General features: G+C 44.5%; 1 protein-coding gene across 8 annotated transcripts in view; it reads left to right on the top strand.

Moving 5' to 3' along the window:
- Nucleotides 1–21,930, top strand: part of LONP1 (lon peptidase 1, mitochondrial) — a 480,916-nt gene that overhangs the window by 33,514 nt on the left and 425,472 nt on the right. For all 8 annotated transcript variants that reach the window (XM_069767869.1, XM_069767870.1, XM_069767867.1 and 5 more), the window contains exon 2: nucleotides 16,549–16,637. In XM_069767869.1, the coding sequence (XP_069623970.1) occupies nucleotides 16,549–16,637 (89 nt within the window). The remainder of the gene's footprint in view (nucleotides 1–16,548; nucleotides 16,638–21,930) is intronic.

Raw genomic sequence — 21,930 nt, 5'->3', positions numbered from 1 at the left:
TGTCAGCTGTTCAAAACAGCTGACATGTCCCGGCTTTGATGCGGGCTCACCGCGGAGCCCTGCATCAAAGCAGGGGATCTGACCTCGGACGTACTATCCCGTCCGAGGTCAGAAAGGGGTTAAAGTAAATGTGTCTCTGCACATGTCAGCGTGTTTTCACGGACCATGTGTCCGTTTGCAAAACACGGAGACATGTCAGTGTTTGTGGGAGCGCATGGATCATACGGACCCATTAAAGTCAATGGGTCAGTGTAAACAGGTACCGCACACGGATGCTGTCTGTGTGCCATCCGTGTGCTGTCCGTGTGCGTTTTTCCTGTCATAGGGTTAAAATTGTAAAAATTGTTGCAAGACACGGACAGCACACGGACCCTAAAAACGTACTCCCGAACATCACACGGATCCCACACGGATGGCCTACGTGAGCACATGGACACACGGACACAGATAACTCCGGTACCGGTTTCTCCGGTACCGGAATTATCTGGACGTGTGAGACTGGCCTAAAACCGCATTCCAGCAGTATCTTTTGCCAGGGGATTCAGCTACGACAGGCTGTGCAATCTGACCTGAAATTAAGTTGGGAAGGTCCCCTCCCCCCCAGCCAGCACACGGCGTACCTTTGAATGATATCAAAGAATCGTAAGTCAATTTTCACTGTTAAAGGGAACCTGTCACTATTTTTTTTTTGCCTATCAACTAAAAATATAATCTAATAGTGTGAGCTATACATTCCCCAACTACTTGTGAAACCCCCCAACTCCCCATGAATCCCCCATAAGAACCTTTTATATTGCTCCTGCGCCGTATGGAAATATCCTCGGTCCGGTCCGATGGGCGTTGGTTCTGGCCTCTCTCTCCACCCCAAATCGGGGGGCTGTACGCATTCCGTTCTGTGAATAGCGTTGTTTGCGTACAGGTCCTGCGCGTGCGCCTTCAAATTGCCTCCTGCGTGTGCGCAGTGTGCTTTGCCCAACTGCGGGCAAAGCTGAAAAGCATCAGACCTACCACCGACCCTCGCCAGTGTTTTTCCTGCAAGCTGATTGGTCACATCAGCTCCATGTGTCCAGAGAAGCAGAGGAAACCCCCAGCCAAGGCCCCAGGGCCTAATGCAGCAGTTCTTTTGGTGGCTGGGGCGGTTGGGAGGGTGTGTGACAACGTGCAGCACGTCACCGTGGGGGGCCATGTCGCTACAGGCCTCAAGGACACCGGGGCTGAACAAACCCTCATCCGACCCGAACTGGCGGCCCTTGAGATCATTTCGGGAAAAACCCTGACTGTCACCGGGATTGGGGGCATCAGCTGTCCCTTGCCAATGGCTCGGCTTTATATAGATTAGGGTGCCGGGAGCGGGGTGAAGGAAGTGGGGCTGTCCGATAATTGGCCCGCTGATGCTTTATTGGGGACTGATTTGGAGAGGAAGGTGGCATATATTGTGCCTGACTCCCCTCCACGATCGAATGCTGATGATAGCAATGGGAAATTGCATGTGTTACCTGACAATGCGTTACTGGTAAATAATGTATTTGATGATGAGTTTTCTGAAAATGCCGAGGGTGATACTGATAATGCTAATGAAGAAACTATGCATGTTTTACCTGATAACCATTTGTTTCTTGGGAATGATGTGTTCAAAAGTGCAGGAGTGCTCAGCCACGTCACTCCATGGGGTGGGATGGCTGAGGAACTCCTAACCGAAGCAAGCGATCGTACTCCGGGAAATGGGGAGAGGCATGGGAACCGTGAGGAAGGTGATGCCGTTCAACTGATCAGTGCCACAGAGGAAGGTGACTAACATCTGCGGTATCGGAAATATCAGTACGTGTGAAAGAGGCGTTAAAGAGGATTTTTATGTTTGGCAGTTGTTACACACTAAAAGACGCTTTTCTTGCAAAAAATAGTTTTTGCATCACCATATTTTGAGAGCTATAATTTTTCCATATTTTGGCCCACAGAGTCATGCTTATTCTTTGCGGGACAAGATGACTTTTTCAGCGGTACCATGTTTATTTATATCTGTCTTTTTGATCGCGTGTTACTTTTTGTTACTTTTTGTTCGGCAGTGTGATGATAAAGCATTGTTTTTTTTATGGTGTTCACTAAAGGGGTTAACTAGTGGGACAATTTTATAGGTAGGGTCATTACGTATGCGGCGATACCAAATTTGTACTTTTATTGTTTAGATTTATTTATTGCTAGGATAATTTTTTTTTTTTAAATATTTTTACAATTATTATTTTTTTTTTTTTAACTTCATTCTATGTTTTACACTTTGTCCCACTATGGTACAATCATTTTGTGCAGGCTGATCGCTTCTGTAGCATGCAGCATCTGCATTCTATAGAAGCTGTCAGCGCTGTAATCCGTGTACACTGACCTGAAATACTTCCTTAAATGCGCTGCGCATGACAGGAAGTTTCTCAGCTCTGGTAACTCGTATATCGTCCTGACGACATCGGGTCTCCATGGCAGCGATCGTAACCCTTCGTCACGCCGCGGGGTGTCCGATCCAATGGCAGAGGGGCTGTTAGCCCTCTGGCTGCTCCCGGAATGCTGCGATCGGGTTAGATCGCAACATTTTGGGGGTTAAAGTGGCGAGAGCGATTTGTGACCGCTCCTGGCACTTAGTGCCGTGTGTCAGCTGTGACAGTTGTTAGGCTGAATGAACAAAAACCAGCAATTCGTTTATACCGTTCTGCGTTTGGTAAAATAGATAAGCAGTTTTATTCTTCTAGTCAGTACGATTACAGTGATACCTTATTTATATCATTTTTTTAAATGTTTTGGCGCTTTTATAGAATAAAAACTATTTTATGGAAAAAATAATTACCGTATATACTCGAGTATACTCGAGTATAAGCCGAGAATTTCAGCCCATTTTTTTAGGCTGAAATTGCCCCTCTCGGCTTATACTCGAGTTATACCCAGGGGTCGGCAGGGGAGTTGGAACAGCAGCTGTGTAATCATACTCGCCGGCAGCGTCTTCCTGTATTGAGCGGTCACATGGTACCGCTCATTACAGTAATGAATATGGACCCAACTCCACTCCCATAGGGGTGGAGCTGCATATTAATTACTGTAATGAGCGGTACCATGTGACCGTTCAATACAGGATGAAGCTGCCGGGGAACCAGGGACCGCGCCAGGAGCAGGTGAGTATAACGCAGTGCGCGATATTCACCTGCTCCCCGTTCAGCCGCCGCTGCGTCTTCCCCGTCCTCTGCACTGATGCTCAGGTCAGAGGGCGCGATAACGCGATTTGTGTGCGCACCGCCCTCTGCCTGAACAGTCAGTGCAGAGGATGGGGAAGACGCTGCAGTGGACGGTGAGCAGGTGAATATAGCAAGTGCCGGGGGCCTGAGCGATGAGAGGGGAGTATGTGACTTTTTTTTTTAATCACAGCATATGGGGCAAATGTCTACATGGGGCATAATCAATGTTTGTGCAGCTTTATATGGGGCAAATGTCTACATGGAGCATCTTATGGGGCATAATCAATGCTTGTGCAGCTTTATATGGGGCAAATGTCTACATGGAGCATCTTATGGGGCATAATCAGTGTTTGTGCAGCTTTATATGGGGCAAATGTCTACAAGGAGCATCTTATGGGGTATAATCAGTGTTTGTGCAGCTTTATATGGGGCAAATGTCTACATGGAGCATCTTATGGGGCATAATCAGTGTTTGTGCAGCTTTATATGGGGCAAATGTCTACATGGAGCATCTTATGGTGCCATTATCAACATTTGTGGAGCATTATATGGGGCAAATATCTTTTATAGAGCATCTTATGGGGCCATAATCAAAGTTTGTTCAGCATTATATGGGGCAAATGTCTGTATGGAGCATCTTATGGGGCCATAACCCGCATTTCTGCAGCATTATATGGGGCATATTTTAATATGGAGCATCTTATGGGGCCCATCATAAATTTTATGGAACATTATATGGGGCTCCTGAATCAATATGGATATTCAAAAACACTTACGGTAACCTACTGATGTCTCAATTAATTTTACTTTCATTTGTATCGATTTGTATTTTTGACATATATTGGTAGCTGCTGCATTTTCCACCCTAAGCTTATACTCGAGTCATTAAGTTTTCCCAGTTTTTTGTGGCAAAATTAGAGGGGTCGGCTTATACTCGAGCATATACGATATTTTTGCATCGCTTTATTCTGAGAGCTATAACTTTTTTATTTCTTCGCTGATGACGCTGTATGGCGGCTCGTTTTTTTGCAGTTCAAGATGAAGTTTTCGGTGGTACAATGTTTATTTATATCCGTCTTTTTTTATCGCTTGTTGTTCCACTTTTTATTTGGCGGTATGATGATAAAGCATTGTTTTTTGCCTAGTTTTTTTTTTTATGGAGTTCACTGAAAGTGTTAACTAGTAGGACAGTTTTATTGGTCGGGTTGTTACGGATGCGGCGATAATAAATGTGTACTTTTTATTTTTTTATTTACTTTTTTTTTACACATGTAAATATATATATATTTTTTACTTTGTCCCAGTTTGTGACATCATGGTAAAGTGTCAGATCGCTGATCTGACACAATGCACTGAGTCAGATCAGCGATCTGACAGTCACTGCAGGAGGCTTGCCAGGTGCTTGCAAGCCACCTCCCTGCAGGACCCGGAAGGAGCCCCACAGCCATCTTGGATCCGGGGCCTTCAGGGAGGAGGACGGAGGAGACGTGATCGCGTTGCTCCGAGGGTCTCAAGGAAGCACGCAGGGAGCCCCCTCCCTGTGCGATGCTGCGATCATGTTTGATCGCAGTGTTCTTGGGGTTAATGTGCCAGGAGCTGTCCGTGACCACTCCTGGCACATAGTGCCGGATGTCAGCTGTGATAGTCAGCTGACACTCTGCCTCGCTTCCCCTGTGAGCGCAGCTGATCGCGTTAGACGCACTATCGGGTCGGTGGTCATACGGGCCCATACAACCTCGACAGGATAGTACGTCTAATATCAGAAAGGGATTAATTGCTATAATTAGATCATGTGTTATATATTTAAATAAAGCACTGTCACTTTAAAAATCATGTTTAACCCCTTAGCGACCGCCGATACGCCTTTTAACGGCGGCCGCTAAGGGTACTTAAACCACAGCACCGTTAATTAACGGCGCTGTGGAAAAAGTAAATAGCGCCCCCCAGAGTCGGATTTTCTCCGGGGTCTCGGCTGCTAGGGGTAGCCGAGACCCCAGAGAACATGATTCAGGGTTTTTTTTACCGACCCCGCTTTTGCGATCGCAAAAAAAAAACAAAAAACGCGATTTCTTTCTTTTTAATTTCTCTGTCCTCCGATGTGATCGCACATCAGAGGACAGAGAAAAGGGGTCCCCGATCGCCCCCCAATACTCACCTGTCTCCCCCGGTGCTCCTCGTGGCTCCCGATGGGCGCCGCCATCTACAAAATGGCGGGCGCATGCACAGTGCGCCCACCGGCCGGCCCCGGGAGAATCTTTGGGGTCTCGGCTAGCCGAGACCCCAAAGAGCATCACCGGTAATTAACTGTTTACCGGCGACCGCAAAAAAAAAAAAAAGCAAAGTATAATTCTCTGTCCTCTGATGTGATCGCACATCAGAGGACAGAGAAATAAAGGGACCCTATTATACTTACCGGTGTCCCTGGGTCCTCCTGGCCGCCGGCATTTTCTGGGCAAAAGAAAATGGCGGACGCATGCGCAGTGCGCCCGCCATCTGTCTCCATCGGCCGGCCGGCAGGAGAAGAGCAGTTGGGGCTAAAATTAGGGTTAGGGCTAGGGTTAGGGCTTGGGTTAGGGCTAGGGTTAGGGCTAGGGTTAGGGTTAGGGCTAGGGCTAAATTTAGGGTTGGGGCTAAATTTAGGGTTCGGGTTGGGGCTAAATTTAGGGTTAGGGTTGGGGCTAAATTTAGGGTTAGGCTCCTTTTACACTTACGTCGGTACGGGGCCGTTGCAATGCATCGGCCCGACATACCGACGCACGTTGTGAAAATTGTGCACAACGTGGGCAGCGGATGTAGTTTTTCAACGCATCCGCTGCCCAATCTATGTCCTGGGGAGGAGAGGGCGGAGTTACGGCCACGCATGCGCAGTCAGAAATGGCGGACTCGACGTACAAAAAAACGTTACATTGAACGTTTTTTTTGTGCTGACGGTTCGCCAAAACACTGATCCAGTGTAAGACGGACGCGACGTGTGGCCATCCGTCACGATCCGTCGGCAATACAAGTCTATGGGCAAAAAACGCATCCTGCGGGCACATTTGCAGGATCCGTTTCTTGTCCAAAACGATGGATTGCGACGGATGCCAAACGACGCAAGTGTGAAAGTAGCCTCAGGGTTGGGGCTAAGGTTAGGGTTAGAGTTGGGATTAGGGTTAGGGTTTGGATTAGGGTTACGCTTGGGATTAGGGTTAGGTTTGGGATTAGGGTTAAGGTTAGGGTTGTGATTAGGGGTGTATTGGGATTAGGGTTAGGTTTGAGGTTAGGGTTGGGATTAGGCTTAGGGGTGTGTTGGGGTTAGGGTTGGAGCTAGAATTGGGGGGTTTCCACTGTTTAGTTACATCAGGGGGTCTCCAAACACGACTGCCAATTTTGCGCTCAAAAAGTTCAATGGTGCTCGCTCCCTTCTGAGCTCTGCCGTGTGCCCAAACAGTGGGTTACCTCCACATATGGCACATCAGTGTACTCGGGATAAATTGAACAAAAACTTTAGTGGTCCAATTTCTCCTGTTACCCTTGTGAAAATAAAAACTTGGGGGCTACAATATCTTTTTTTGTGGAAAAAAATATTTTTTATTTTCACGACTCTGCATTCTAAACTTCTGTGAAGCACTTGGGCATTCAAAGTTCTCCCCACACATCTAGATAAGTTCCTTGGGGGGTCTACTTTCCAAAATGGGGTCACTTGTGGAGGGTTTCTACTGGTTAGGTACATCAGGGGCTCTGCAAACGCAACATAACGCCCGCAGACCATTCTATCAAAGTCTGCATTCCAAAACGGCGCTCCTTCCTTCTGAGCTCTGCCGTGCGCCCAAACAGTGGTTTACCCCCACTTATGGGGTACCAGCATACTCAGGACAAATTGGACAACAACTTTTGGGGTTCAATTTCTCTGTTACCCTTGTGAAAATAAAAATTTGGGGGCAAAAAGATCATTTTTGTAGAAAAAATGCAATTTTTTTTTCACGGCTCTACGTTATAAACTTCCGTGAAGCACTTGGGGCTTCAAAGTGCTCACCACACATCTAGATAAGTTCCTTAAGGGGTCTAGTTTCCAAAATGGTGTCACTTGTGGGGAGTTTCCACTGTTTAGGTACATCAGGAGCTCTCCAAACGCGACATGGCGTCCAATCTCAATTCCAGCCAATTCTGCATTGAAAAAGTCAAACGGCGCTCCTTCACTTCCAATTCTGCGGTGCGCCCAAAAAGTGGTTTACCCCCACATATGGGGCATTGGCGTATTCAGGAGAAATTGCATAACAAAACTTATGGTTACATTTCTGTTTTTACACATGTGAAAATAAAAAAAATGGTTCTGAATTAAGATGTTTGCAAAAAAAAGTTAAATGTTCATTTTTTTCCTTCCACATTGTTTCAGTTCCTGTGAAGCACGTAAAGGGTTAATAAACTTCTTGAATGTGGTTTTGAGAACCTTGAGGGGTGTAGTTTTTAGAATGGTGTCACACTTCGTTATTTTCTCTCATATAGACCCCTCAAAATGACTTCACATGTGATGTGGTCCCTAAAAAAAAAATGGTGTTGTAAAAATGAGAAATTGCTGGTCAACTTTTAACCCTTATAACTCCCTAACAAAAAAAAATTTTGGTTCCAAAATTGTGCTGATGTAAAGTAGACATGTGGGAAATGTTATTTATTAACTATTTTTCGTGACATATCTCTCTGATTTAAGGGCATAAAAATACAAAGTTTGAAAATTGCAAAATTTTAAAAGTTTTCGCCATATTTCCGTTTTTTTTCATAAATAATCGCAAGTAATATCGAAGAAATGTTACCACTAACATGAAGTACAATATGTCACGAAAAAACAATCTCACAATCACCGGGATCCGTTGAAGCGTTCCAGAGTTATAACCTCATAAAGTGACAGTGGTCAGAATTGTAAAAATTGGCTCGGTCATTAAGTACCAAATTGGCTCTGTCACTAAGGGGTTAAAGGATATCACTAAAATGAAATGTTTATCTGATATATATTTTTACACTTGATGTGTTAATCATGTCTAATTGCATCACTTCTTTAAATATTTGTATGTGCACCCTCAGTATTGCTTGAGAAAGGCTCATTGTAGCCAAAACGTCGCCACGCCACCAGGGCTATTAAAGTCCATTTTGTATTTTTGAAAATACTGGAGTGCTGCCCCTTTTTTCTGAATCTATATCCTTTTGCACGGAGGGGACTCCTTGCTGAGAGGCCCTGCAGCCATAGTACTTTTATGTGTGTGCTGTTCCAATTTTTTGAGATATACATACATACATACAGTCATGGCCAAAAGTATTGACATCCCTGCAATTCTGTCAGATAATACTCATTTCCTTCCTGAAAATGATTGCAAACACAAATTCTTTGGTATTATTATCTTCATTTAATTTGTCTTAAATGAAAAAACACAAAAGAGAATGAAACAAAAAGCAAAACATTGATCATTTCACACAAAACTCCAAAAATGGGCCAGACAAAAGTATTGGCACCCTTAGCCTAATACTTGGTTGCACAACCTTTAGCCAAAATAACTGCGACCAACCGCTTTCGGTAACCATCAATGAGTTTCTTACAATGCTCTGCTGGAATTTTAGACCATTCTTCTTTGGCAAACTGCTCCAGGTCCCTGATATTTGAAGGGTGCCTTCTCCAAACTGCCATTTTGAGATCTCTCCACAGGTGTTCTATGGGATTCAGGTCTGGACTCGTTGCTGGCCACCTTAGAAGTCTCCAGTGCTTTCTCTCAAACCATTTTCTAGTGCTTTTTGAAGTGTGTTTTGGGTCATTGCCCTGCTGGAAGACCCATGACCTCTGAGGGAGACTCAGCTTTCGCACACTGGGCCCTACATTATGCTGCAAAATTTGTTGGTAGTCTTCAGACTTCATAATGCCATGCACACGGTCAAGCAGTCCAGTGCCAGCGGCAGCGAAACAACCCCCAAAACATCAGGGAACCTCCGCCATGTTTGACTGTAGGGACTGTGTTCTTTTCTTTGAATGCCTCTTTTTTTCTCCTATAAACTCTATGTTGATGCCTTTGCCCAAAAAGCTCTACTTTTATCTCATCTGACCAGAGAACATTCTTCCAAAACGTTTTCGGCTTTTTCAGGAAGGTTTTGGCAAACTCCAGCCTGACTTTTTTATGTCTCGGGGTAAGAAGTGGGGTCTTTCTGGGTCTCCTACCATACAGTCCCTTTTCATTCAGACGCCGACGGATAGTACGGGTTGACACTGTTGTTCCCTCGGACTGCAGGGCAGCTTGAACTTGTTTGGATGTTAGTCGAGGTTCTTTATCCAACATCCGCACAATCTTGCGTTGAAATCTCTTGTCAATTTTTCTTTTCCGTCCACATTTAGGGAGGTTGGCCACGGTGCTATGGGCTTTAAACTTCTTGATGACACTGCGCACGGTAGACACAGGAACATTCAGGTCTTTGGAGATGGACTTGTAGCCTTGAGATCGCTCATGCTTCCTCACAATTTGGTTTCTCAAGTCCTCAGACAGTTCTTTGGTCTTCTTTCTTTTCTCCATGCTCAATGTGGTACACACAAGGACAAAGGACAGAGGTTGAGTCAACTTTAATCCAGCTGCTGCTAATTACACAAATTAGAGAAGCATCACATGATTTTTTGAACAGTGCCAATACTTTTGTCCGCCCCCTTTTTATGTTTGGTGTGGAATTATATCCAATTTGGCTTTAGGACAATTCTTTTTGTGTTTTTTTTATTTAAGACAAATTAAATGAAGATAATAATACCAAACAACTTGTGTTTGCAATCATTATCAGGAAGAAAATGAGTACTATCTGACAGAATTGCAGGGGTGTCAATACTTTTGGCCATGACTGTGTGTGTGTGTGTGTATATATATATATATATATATATATATATATATATATATATATATATATATATATATATATATATATATATATATATATATATATATATATATATATATATATATTATACACACTTTTATTGGTATGTGGTCTCCATCCTGCGCCCTAATCCTGTCATGTGGTGCTACCATCTAGCGCCCCCATCTTGTCATGTGCTCCCATCCTGCGCCCCAATCCTGTCATGTGATGCTCCCATCCTGCACTCCCATGCTGCCATGTGCTGCTCCCATCCTGGTATGTGCTGCTTCAATTCTGCACCCCCATCTTGTCATGTGGTGCTCTCAGCCTGCGTCCCCATCCTGTCATGTGGTGCTCTCATACTGCTTCCCCATCCTGTCATGTGCTTTTCCCATCCTGCACTCCATTTTGTCATGTGCTGCACCCATCCTGTACCCCCATCTTGTCATGTGGCGCTCTCATTATGCGCCCCCATTCTGTCATGTTCAGTAAAAAGTCACTCGCTTGCTGTGCTGATGTATTTTCTACATACACTACTGTTCAAAAGTTTAGGGTCACCCAGACAATTTTGTGTTTTCCATGAAAACTCATACTTTCATTAATCAAATGAGCTGCCTAATGAATTGAAAATCTAGTCCAGACATTGACAAGGTTGGAAAAACAGATTTTTATTTGAAATAATAATTTTCTCTTTCAAACTGCTTTTGTCAAAGAATGCTCCCTTTGCAGCAATTCCAGCATTGCAGACCTTTGGTATTCTAGCAGATAATTTGCTGAGGTAATCTGGAGAAATTTCACCCCATGCTTCCAAAAGCCCCTCCCACAAGTTGGTTTGGCTTGATGAGCACTTTTTTGCATACCATATGGTCAAGCTGCTAACACAACAGCTCAGTGGGGGTTGAGATCTGGTGACTGCGCTGGCCACTCCATTAGGCCAGTCTCACACGTCCAGATAATTCCGGTACCGGAATTATCCGTGTGTCCGTGTGCTCACGTGGCACATCAGTGTGGCACACGTGCGGCATCCGTGTGCCGACTGGGTATCACACGCACCGTGCAAGAGACAGCGCTACAATTAAGCGCTGTCCCCTGCATCTGGTGCTGGAGCATTTCTTCTCTCCAGCAGCGTTCGCTGGAGAGAAGATATAAAAAAAATCTTTTTTTTTTTTTTTTTTTTTGGTGTTTAAAAAAAAGATCCCTGCCCCCTGAATGGCGGCTTCAGCACCACGCTGGGGGGACAGCGCTTACTGTAGCGCTGTCTCCTGCACGGCACACGGACTGCACACGGACAACATCCGTGTGCGGTACGTGTTTTACACGGACCCATTGACTTTAATGGGTCCGTGTAATACGTGCGCTCCCACGAACACTGACATGTCTCCGTGTTTTCCAAACGGACACACGGTCCGTGAAAACACCCTGACATGTGCAGAGACACATTGATTTTAATGTGTCTACGTGAGTCAGTGTCTCCGGTACGTGAGGAAACTGTCACCTCACGTACCGGAGCCACTGACGTGTGAAACCGGCCTTACAGAGAGAATATCAGCTGCCTGCTTCTTCCCTAAAGAGTTCTTGCATAATTTGGAGGTGTGCTTTGGATCATTGTCCTGTTATAGGATGAAATTGGCTCCAATCAAGCGCTGTCCTCAGGGTATGGCATGGCTTGCAAAATGGAGTGATAGCCTTCCTTATTCAAAATCCCTTTTACCTTGTACAAATCTCCCACTTTACCAGCACCAAAGCAACCCTAGACCATCACATTTATTTATGCTGCCTGCTTCCTCCCTAAATAGTTCTTGCATAATTTGGTGGAGTGCTTTGGGTGATTGTCCTGTTGAAGGATGTCGCTGTCCACAGGATATGGCATGGGGTTGCAAAGTGGAGTAAAATCCCTCACTTTACCAGCACCAAATCAACCCCAGACCATCACATTACCTCCACCATGCACGACATATGGCGTCAGGCACTCTTCCAGCATCTTTTCAGTTGTTCTTCATCTCACAAATGTTCTTCTGTGTGATCCAGACACCTCAAACTTGGATTCGTCTGTCCATAACACTTTTTTCCAATCTTCCTCTGTCCAATGTCTGTGTTCTTTTGCCCATATTAATCTTTTCCTTTTATTAGCCACTCTGCCCTGAAGACCAGCATACCGGAGTCACCTCTTCACTGTAGATGTGGACACTGGCGTTTTGCGTCTACTATTTAATGAAGCTACCAGTTGAGGATCTGTGAGGCGTCGATTTTTCAAACTACAGACTCTAATGTACTTGTCTTGTTGCTCAGTTGTGCAGCGGGCCTCTCACTTCTTTCTACTCTGGTTAGAGCCTGTTTGTGCTCTCCTCTGAAGGGAGTAGTACACACTGTTGTAGGAAATCTTCAGTTTTTTTGGCAATTTCTCGCATCGAATAACCTTCATTTCTAAGAACAAAAATAGACACTCGAGTTTCACATGAAAGTTCTTTTTTTCTGGCTATTTTGAGAGTTTAATGGAAACAACAAATGTAATGCTCCAGATTCTCAACTAAGCTCAAAGGAAGGTCAGGTTTATAGCTTCTCTAATAAGCCAAACTGTTTTCAGCTGTGCTAACATACTTCCACAAGGGTTTTCACGGGTATTCAAACAATCCACTAGCCTTCGTACTCAGCAAACACAAACACTGGAGTGATGGTTGTTGGAAATGGTCTTCTATATGCCTATGAAGAGATTGCATTACAAAACAGACGTTTGCACCTAAAATAGTCATTTACACATTAACACTGTATAGAGTGTATTTCTGAATCATTTAATGTTAGCTTCATTGGAAAAAAATGCTTTTCTTTCAAAAATAAGGAAATTTCTAAGTGACCCTAAACTTATGAACGGCAGTGTTTATTCAGTAGAAAGTGGCAGGATTGCTCCGCTGACGCATTACGGCGCCACAATCCTCATCCCCGGATGCATAACTTACAAAATGGCGCCTGAAGTGCGCTATACGCATGCGCCATTTCCGACAGAGGATTCATGTCCCGGCCTCCAGCCCGAAGAGACTCCGTGGCAATACCGGATAGGTAATGTATATACTCGAGTATAATCTGACCTGAGTATAAGCAGAGACCCTAATTTTGCCACAAAAAACTGGGAAAACTTATTGACCCGAGTTTAAGACTAGGGTGGGAAATGCAGCAGCTACTGGTAAATTTTTAAAAATAAAAATAAATACCAATAAAAGTGAAATTCACTGAGACATCAGTAGGTTAAATGTTTTTTGAATATCCATATTGAATCAGGAGACCCATAAGTTGCTTCATACAAAATGTGCACCATATAATGTTCCATAAAGTTCATGATGGGCCCCATAAGATGCTCCATACAAAAATATGCCCCATATAACGCTGCACAAAGGTTAATAATGGCCCCATAAGATTCTCCATAGCATAATATGCCCCACATGCTGCTCCATAAAGGTTAGTGGCCCCATAAGATGCTCCATAGGATAATATGCCCCACATGCTGCGACATAAAGCTTGATAGCCCCATAAGATGCTCCATTGAATAGTATGCCCCATATGCTGCTCCATACAGATTGATGGCTCCATAAGATGCTCCATAGCATAATATGCCCCATATGCTGCTCCTTAAAGGTTGATGGCCCCATAAGATGCTCCATAGCATAATATTCCCCGTATGCGGCTACATAAAGGTCAATGGCCCCATAACACGCTCCATAGCATAATATACCCCGTATGCTGCTTCTGCTGCAATAAAAAAAGAAAAACATACTCACCCCTCATCGCTGGGGGGAGAGGTGCCGGGGGCCTGAGCAGTCGGGGACACCGGCGTGCTATGGGGGTCAGGTGCAGGTGTCGTTGCTGCACCAGGCCCCCGGCACTTGCGATAATCACCTGTCCCCGTTTCACCGCTGCGCGCCGCTGTCTTCCGGGTCCTCTCGCTGTGACTGTTCAGTCAGAGGGCGCTCACTAACCACGTCATCGCGTCCTCTGACCTGAATGTCACAGCCAGAGGAAGAGACAACGCGGCGGTGGAATGGGGACAGGTAAATATAGCATGGCTCACCCTCCCCTGTCATACTCAACCCTTCCTGGCTCGTCCCTGCTACTCCATAGGATAGCAGCTCCTTCCAGTGCTGAGCGGTCACATAGTACCGCTCATTGACCTCTTTACCCCCAAGGGTGGTTTGCACGTTAATGACAGGGCCAATTTTTACAATTCTGACCACTGTCCCTTTATGAGGTTATAACTCTGGAACGCTTCAACGGATCCCAGTGATTCTGACATTTTCTCGTGACATATTGTACTTCATAATAGTGGTAAAATTTATTTGATATTTCTTGTGTTTATTCGTGAAGAAAAACGGAAATTTGGCGAAAATTTCACAATTTTTTAATAAAACATTGCCACACTGTTTTACCCTCAGCCTGTGTTGTCTGAGTAGCGTTATTCCCACGTGGATGATACCTGGTTCATGCGGTTCTGGCTAGCAGACCCGGGGTGCCTGCTGACCCCCCCCCCCCCTTCCCTTCCCCCCCATGTCTCCATACACTGTTTATGCACTTCAGTGCATCTGACAAGCAGGGAGGAGGCATGTCAGCTCTTGCTCTTAGGACCCCTTTTGACAGGGGCATCAGAGGGTTTAACCCCTTAAGTACCATGGGTATTTCTGTTTTTGCAGTTTCATTTTTTGCTCTCCTACCTAGATCCATAACTTTTTTTATTTTTTTGTCAATGTGGCCATGTGAGGGCTTGGTTTTAGTGGGATGAGTTGTACTTTTAAATGGCACCATTGATTTTAGCAATATATTGTGTACTTAAAAATGGAAACATTGAAAATGCAGTGAAATTGCAAAAAAAGTGCAATTCCACAATTGTTTTTTGTATTTTTTTTTTTTTTACCATGTTCATTCACTTAATGCTAAAACTGACCTGCCGTTATGATTCTCCACATCATTACAAGTTCATAGACACCAAACATGTCTAGGTTCTTTTGTTTTCTTTTAAATAAAAAGTTGCCATTTTCTGAGACCTGTAACATCTCCATTTTTCGGGATCTTGGGCAAGGTGAGGGCTTATATTTTGTGCGCTGATCTGACATTTGTATTGATACCACTTTGGTGTAGATACTACCTTTTGATCGTGTGTTACTGCATTTTATTGCAATGTTGCAGCGTCCACAAAAACGCAGCCTACAGCCCCTGCTTTGTGTAGCAGAAATGCTCACTTGCTATGAGTGTCGAACGCTGGGCTGCGCTCATAGCGATACGGCAATGACAACACTGCAGACCCTGTGTTGTCATACCAGCTTATCAGCTACCTGTGGTCATGTGACATGGACAGGGTTAATGACACGCTTCCTGCACGTTCATGTTAAATGCCTCTGTCAGAGTTTGACAGCGCCAATTAACATGTTAACATCCGCTGGTGTGATCAGATCAGCTGTCATGGGCTTGAAAAGGTGCGGGCTCATCGTCGAACCCTGCACCAAACAATAGGAGGCCTCCAGTGTTGGATAAATCAGTTATTGGACGTTAAGGGGTTAAAACGCCTGCGATTGGTGCGAACACCGATTGTAAGTGTTGCTACAGGGTGTCAGCTCTATGTGAGAGTTGACACCTGCACCCGATCGCGGCACCGAGTCACATCAAAGACTATTTTTCCACTATCATAAAGTACAATAAGTCATGAAAGAATAATCTCCGAATCAGTGGGATCCATTGAAGTGTTCCAGAGCTAATAACCTCATAAAGTGACAGTGGTCAGAATTAAAAAAAATTGGCCTGGTCGGGAAGGTGAAGACAGGCTTCGAGGCAAAGGGGTTAAACCATATGCTGAATGTTGAAAACAAAATAAAATGCCAGATTTCCATTTTTAAGTCACACAGCTCCCCCTAAAAATCCAACTAAAAGCTCGGGATATAAAAAAGCCCCCCCACAGCTCTGTCGACGGATAAATAAAGTCTCAGATATCAACATGTGTATTTTTTATTTATTTTGATGTAGTGACTGAGCCACTATTCGATGAATATGCATTACTGTTGACAAACTCCACATTTTAGTGGTGGTTCATGGGGATCTACAGAGCTGAGCACATAATAGCTAAGCTGTACTTCAGCTCTGCTGTCGGGGCACTCTGTTTTATTTACACAGTCATGGGTTCCTGTTTTTCATGAAATAGGGGCTCTTCAGCATAGCTTAGCTAAGCTGTGGCATATCCTGACTGTTATGTTTTATTTCGTAAGGTCATTAGGTGATTAGAGTGTGTTTGACAGGCAGCATTAGAACTACTAGAGAATGGATCCAGTGGCATTAGGTAGATAATGAGTGCTGAGAGGTCAGAGGGTCAGAATTGCAGGGCAACAGCTACAAATTTTAAAATTGGTTGTGTTGGCACGCATGATTGATTTTATATTTACAGATAACTGAGACTGCTTTCTGATTTTGGCAATAACCCTTTAATTTTTGTATTCTTTTTCCAATGAAGGTCAAGAATCCTATCTTGATGGCGCTTCTGAGACGTAAAGTAAGGCTTGCCCAACCCTATGCTGGTGTTTTTCTCAGGCGAGATGATAAGTAAGTACTAGTACTTATTTTCTTCTACAAGCACCAACGTTTTCCTTGCAAAAAGAGTGTTTTTTTTTTTTTTTAATATTTACCATGTATACTCGAGTATAAGCCGAGGCCCCTAATTTTGCCACAAAAACTTGGAAAACTTATTGACTCGAGTATAAGCCTAGGGTGTGAAATGCAGCAGCTGCTGGTAAATTTCACAAATATAAATAGATACCAATAAAAGTAAAATTAATTGAGACATCAGTAGATTAAATGTTTTTGAATATACATATTGAATCAGGAGCCAATAAGTTGCTCCATACAAAAAAATATTACCCATATAATGCTGCAGAAAAGTTAACAATGATCCCATAAGATGCTCCACAGGGCCGTATTTGCCACTAGGCACTTGAGGGCACGTGCCTAGGGCGGGATGATGCGGGGGCGGCACCTGAGCGAGTTTTTTTTTTAATTTAAGTCCTGGGTCACCTCCCGACTGACTGCCCCTCAGCATATTCATGACCTTGGAGAGCGGTACCACATGACCGCTCACACAGGAAGAAGGTGCTGCGTCAGGAGTCGAGACAGAGCTAGAGGGATGTTCGGCGTGGTGTGTGAAAGGTGAGCATGAGGGATGGGGGGGATGAAGGAGGATGGGGAGCCGAGCCATGCAGGATGCAAGATGGGAGCAGGAGCGGGGGGTTGAGAGATGAGCCATGCATACAGGAGGGGGGGAATATGAGCCATGCATACAGGATGGGATGGGAGGGAGATGAGCCATGCATACAGGAAGGGAGTGGGATATGAGCCATGCATACAGGAGGGCGGGGGGATATGAGCCATGCATACAGGATGGGATGGGAGGGAGATGAGCCATGCATACAGGAGAGGGGGGGGGGGTATATGAGCCATGCATACAGGAGGGAGGGAATATGAGCCATGCATATGGGATGGGAGGGAGATGAGCCATGCATACAGGATAGGGGGGATATGGGCCATGCATACAGGAGGGGAGGGAATATGAGCCATGCATACAGAATGGGATGGGAGGGAGATGAGCCATGCATACAGGAGAGGGGAGATATGAGCCATGCATATGGGATGGGAGGGAGATAAGCCATGCATACAGAGGGGGGGAAATATGAGCCATGCATATGGGATGGGAGGGAGATGAGCCATGCATACGGGGGGGGGGGGGGGGGAGAGATATGAGCCATGCATACGGGGGGGGGGGGGGGGGAGATATGAGCCATGCATGTGGGATAGGAGGGAGATGAGCCATGCATACAGAGGGGGGGGATATAAGCCATGCATACAGGATGGGATGGGAGGGAGATGAGCCATGCATACTGGAGAGGGGAGGATATGAGCCATGCATATGCGAGGGAGATGAGCCATGCATACATGAGAGGGGATTATATGAGTCATGCATATGGGCATACAGGAAGGGGGGATATGAGCCATGCATATGGGATGGGAGGGAGATGAGCCATGCATACAGGAGGGAGGGGATATGAGCCATGCATGCAGGATGGGAGGGGAGAGGAGCCATGCATACTAGATGGCAGGGGGGCATTATACAATATGAACATCATGCGTGGCCATTATACAGTATAGAGCATCATGTGTGGCCATTATACAGTATAGAGCATCATGTGTGGCCATAATACAGTATGGAGCAACATGTGTGGCCATTATACAGTATTGAACATCATGTAGGGCCATTATACAGTATTGAGCATCATGTGTGGCCATTATACAGTATGTGGAGCACAGCATAGCCATTATACAGTATGGAGCATCATGTGTGGCCATTATATAGTATGGAGCACTGTGGCCATATTTTTTTTTGTTTATAGTTATTGTTTATGAAACTGATCAGCAGTGCTAAATGGGTGTGGTTGGGATGTGGATATGGGTGTGACTAGTTGTGAAATGGGTGTGATCAGAGGCGTGGCCTAAAATTTGCCGCGGCGCACGTAGTGCGCCGCAAACTTTATAACTCTTTCCCTTCTTCAAACGTTGGGAGGTATGGTACCACATTTGACAGATCACAACAAGTGCTGCAAATCCCATAGGGAATGAATGAGGCCAAAGTGATCCATTACGCGACAGATGCAGAAAAACTGCCCGATCTGCTACAAAAGGCTACTTTCACATCAGAGATTCTTGCCAAAGTCACTGCCGATAGTGTCATACTCCCCAAAGGGGAAGGCAGCACTTTAAGTGCCTAGGGCAGCATAAACTCTAAATACGGCCCTGATGCTCCATATTAAAATATGCCCCATATAATGCTGCATAAAAAGTTAATGATGGACACATAAGATGCTCCATAGAATAATATACTCCATATATGCTCCATAAAGGTTGATGGCTCCATAAGATGCTCCATAGAATCATATGCCCATATGCTGCCCCATAAGATGCTCCATATAATAATATGCCCCATACTCACCTCACGTCGTTGCACGACGTGCCAGGTGCTGGTGTCCCGAGCAGGCGGGGACATCGGCGCGCTATGGGCCAGGTGCTGGGACAATGACTCGAGTATAATCCGAGAGGGGCACTTTCAGCCTAAAAAATTGGGCCAAAAATCTCGGCTTATACTCGAGTATATACGGTATATGTATATATGTGTGTGTATGTATATCTAATATATAAAGCTGAATGTGTGTATGTGTGTATGTATGTGTGTATGTCTGGGATTGGCATCTGGACCGTCGCAGCTACAGCCACAAAATTTTGCACACTCACACGTCTGGACCCCGAGAGCGTCATAGGCTATGTTGTGAGGCGAAATTTTAACCCCGCGCGTTCCAATTCCCCAAACAATTTTGCCCCTATCTACATAATGGGAGGAAAGTGTTGGAGGCAAATTGACAGCTGCCAGATGTGAACAAGGGGGACTTAAAGAGTGAGAGCGATGGCACCAAAGAGTATATACTGTACAGATGCTAAGGTGGGGCCCCGACATGGGATACTCCCCACACACGGGGATATGAACACACACATAAGGCGCCACAAACTACCACGTGCTTGAACGCATATACCACCCTTAGCACACATTTCACCACACATACACCAACCTCGCCACATAAAAGTCGAAACACAAAAGTCGCCGCTCAAAACCCGCCACATGCAAAACTAGGCTCACGCAAAACTCGCCACACGTGCAAAACTCACCTCATGGAAAACTCGCCACATGCAAAACTTGCACACGCGGAAAAATTGCCAGATGCACAAAAGTTGCAACACATGCAAAAGTTGCCTCACTCAAAACTTGCACATACTCAAAACGCACCACACATAAAGCTCGCCACGCGCAAAACTCGCCATGCGCAAAACTTGATGCACACAACTTGCTACACTAACCTATCACATGCAACTCGACACACAAAAAGTTGCTACATGCATGTCGCCACACAAAACTCATCTCACAAAAGTCGCTACATGCATGTCGCCACATGCAACTCAACACACACAACTTGACACATGAAACTCGCCCTAAAACACACACAAGTCTGGTATTATCCTTCAAAAATAAAAATCTGATTAATAAGCAGACAAACTACAAGAGCAACAAATGTACCACATAGGAAATACGGCAGCTGTCAGTCACATGACCTGTCTATTATGTGTATGTGTGAGCTAATATATACTGATGACACACAGGTATATACTATATACAGGAGCAGATGACACACCGGTATATACTATATACAGGAGCAGAGGACACACAGGTATCTATATATATATAATTGTCTAAGGGTTTTTCCGTCTTTCTGTCTGTCTGTCCTGGAAATCCAGCGTCCCTGATTGGTCGAGGCCTGGCAGCATCGACCATTCAGCGACGGGCACAGCGACGATGATGTCATAAAGGACGTAGACATCCCGCGTCTCTGATTGGTCGAGGCCACCAGGCCTCGACCAATCAGCAACGGGCACAGCGACGATGATGTCATAATGGTTGCCATGGCGACGATGATGTCATAAAGGTTGCCTCGATCAATCAGTGACGGACAGAGTCTGCCGCGAATTCTGGAATCATCATTGTCCATATACTACGGGGACATGCATATTCTAGAATACCCGATGCGTTAGAATCGGGCCACAATCTAGTATATTATATACAGGAGGAGATGACTTACAGGTATATACTATATACAGGAGCAGATGACACACAGGTATATACTATATACAGGAGGAGATGACACAAGTATATACTATATACAGGAGGAGATGACACACAGGTATATACTATATACAGGAGGAGATGACACACAGGTATATACTATATACAGGAGGAGATGACACACAGGTATATACTATATACAGGAGATGACATACAGTTATATACTATATACAGGAGGAGATGACACACAGGTACATACTATATACAGGAGCGATGACACACAAGTATATACTATATACAGGTGGAGATGACATAAAGGTATATACTATATACTGGAGGAGATGACTTACAGGTACATACTATATACAGGAGGAGATGACACACGTATATACTATATACAGGAGGAGATGACATACAGGTATATACTATATAAAAGAGGCGATGACACATAGGTATAGAGGAGGAGAGGACATACAGCAGGTATATACTATATACAGGGAAGATGACATACAGGTATAAACTATATACAGGGGAGATGACATACAGTTATATACTATATATAGGAGGAGATGACATACAGGTATATAGTATATACAGAAGAGATGACATACAGGTATATATTATATATACAGGAGGAGATGACACATGGGTATATACAATATACAGGAGGAGATTACATACAGCAGGTATATACTATTTACAGGGGAGAAGACATACAGGTGTATACTATATATAAGGGAGATGACAAACGTGTATACTGAGGTGAAAATGAGGGGTGTGAGTGCAAAATGAGGAGTGAGGGAAAATAGTGGAGTGATCGGAAAATGACAGATGTGAGGTCGAAATGACAAGTGTTAGGGGGGAATGAGAGGAGTGAGGGAGAAAATGAGAGGTGTAAGGGAGAAAATGAGAGGCATGATGGGAAAATAAGAAACGTGAGGTGCTATAACTAACCACAGCTATTTAGTATGCCCAGGCAACGCCGGGCTCTTCAGCTAGTATCTATCTATCTATCTATCTATCTATATCTATCTATATATATATATATATATATATATATATATATATATATATATATATCTATATATCAGTACAGACCAAAAGTTTGGACACACCTTCTCATTTAAAGATTTTTCTGTATTTTCATGACTATGAAAATTGTACATTCACAATGAAGTCATC

Source organism: Ranitomeya imitator, chromosome 1, assembly GCF_032444005.1.
Source record: "Ranitomeya imitator isolate aRanImi1 chromosome 1, aRanImi1.pri, whole genome shotgun sequence".
Classification (NCBI taxonomy): domain Eukaryota; kingdom Metazoa; phylum Chordata; class Amphibia; order Anura; family Dendrobatidae; genus Ranitomeya; species Ranitomeya imitator.
Note: the sequence above shows the minus strand (reverse complement) of the source record. Positions and strands in the feature narration are given on the sequence as shown.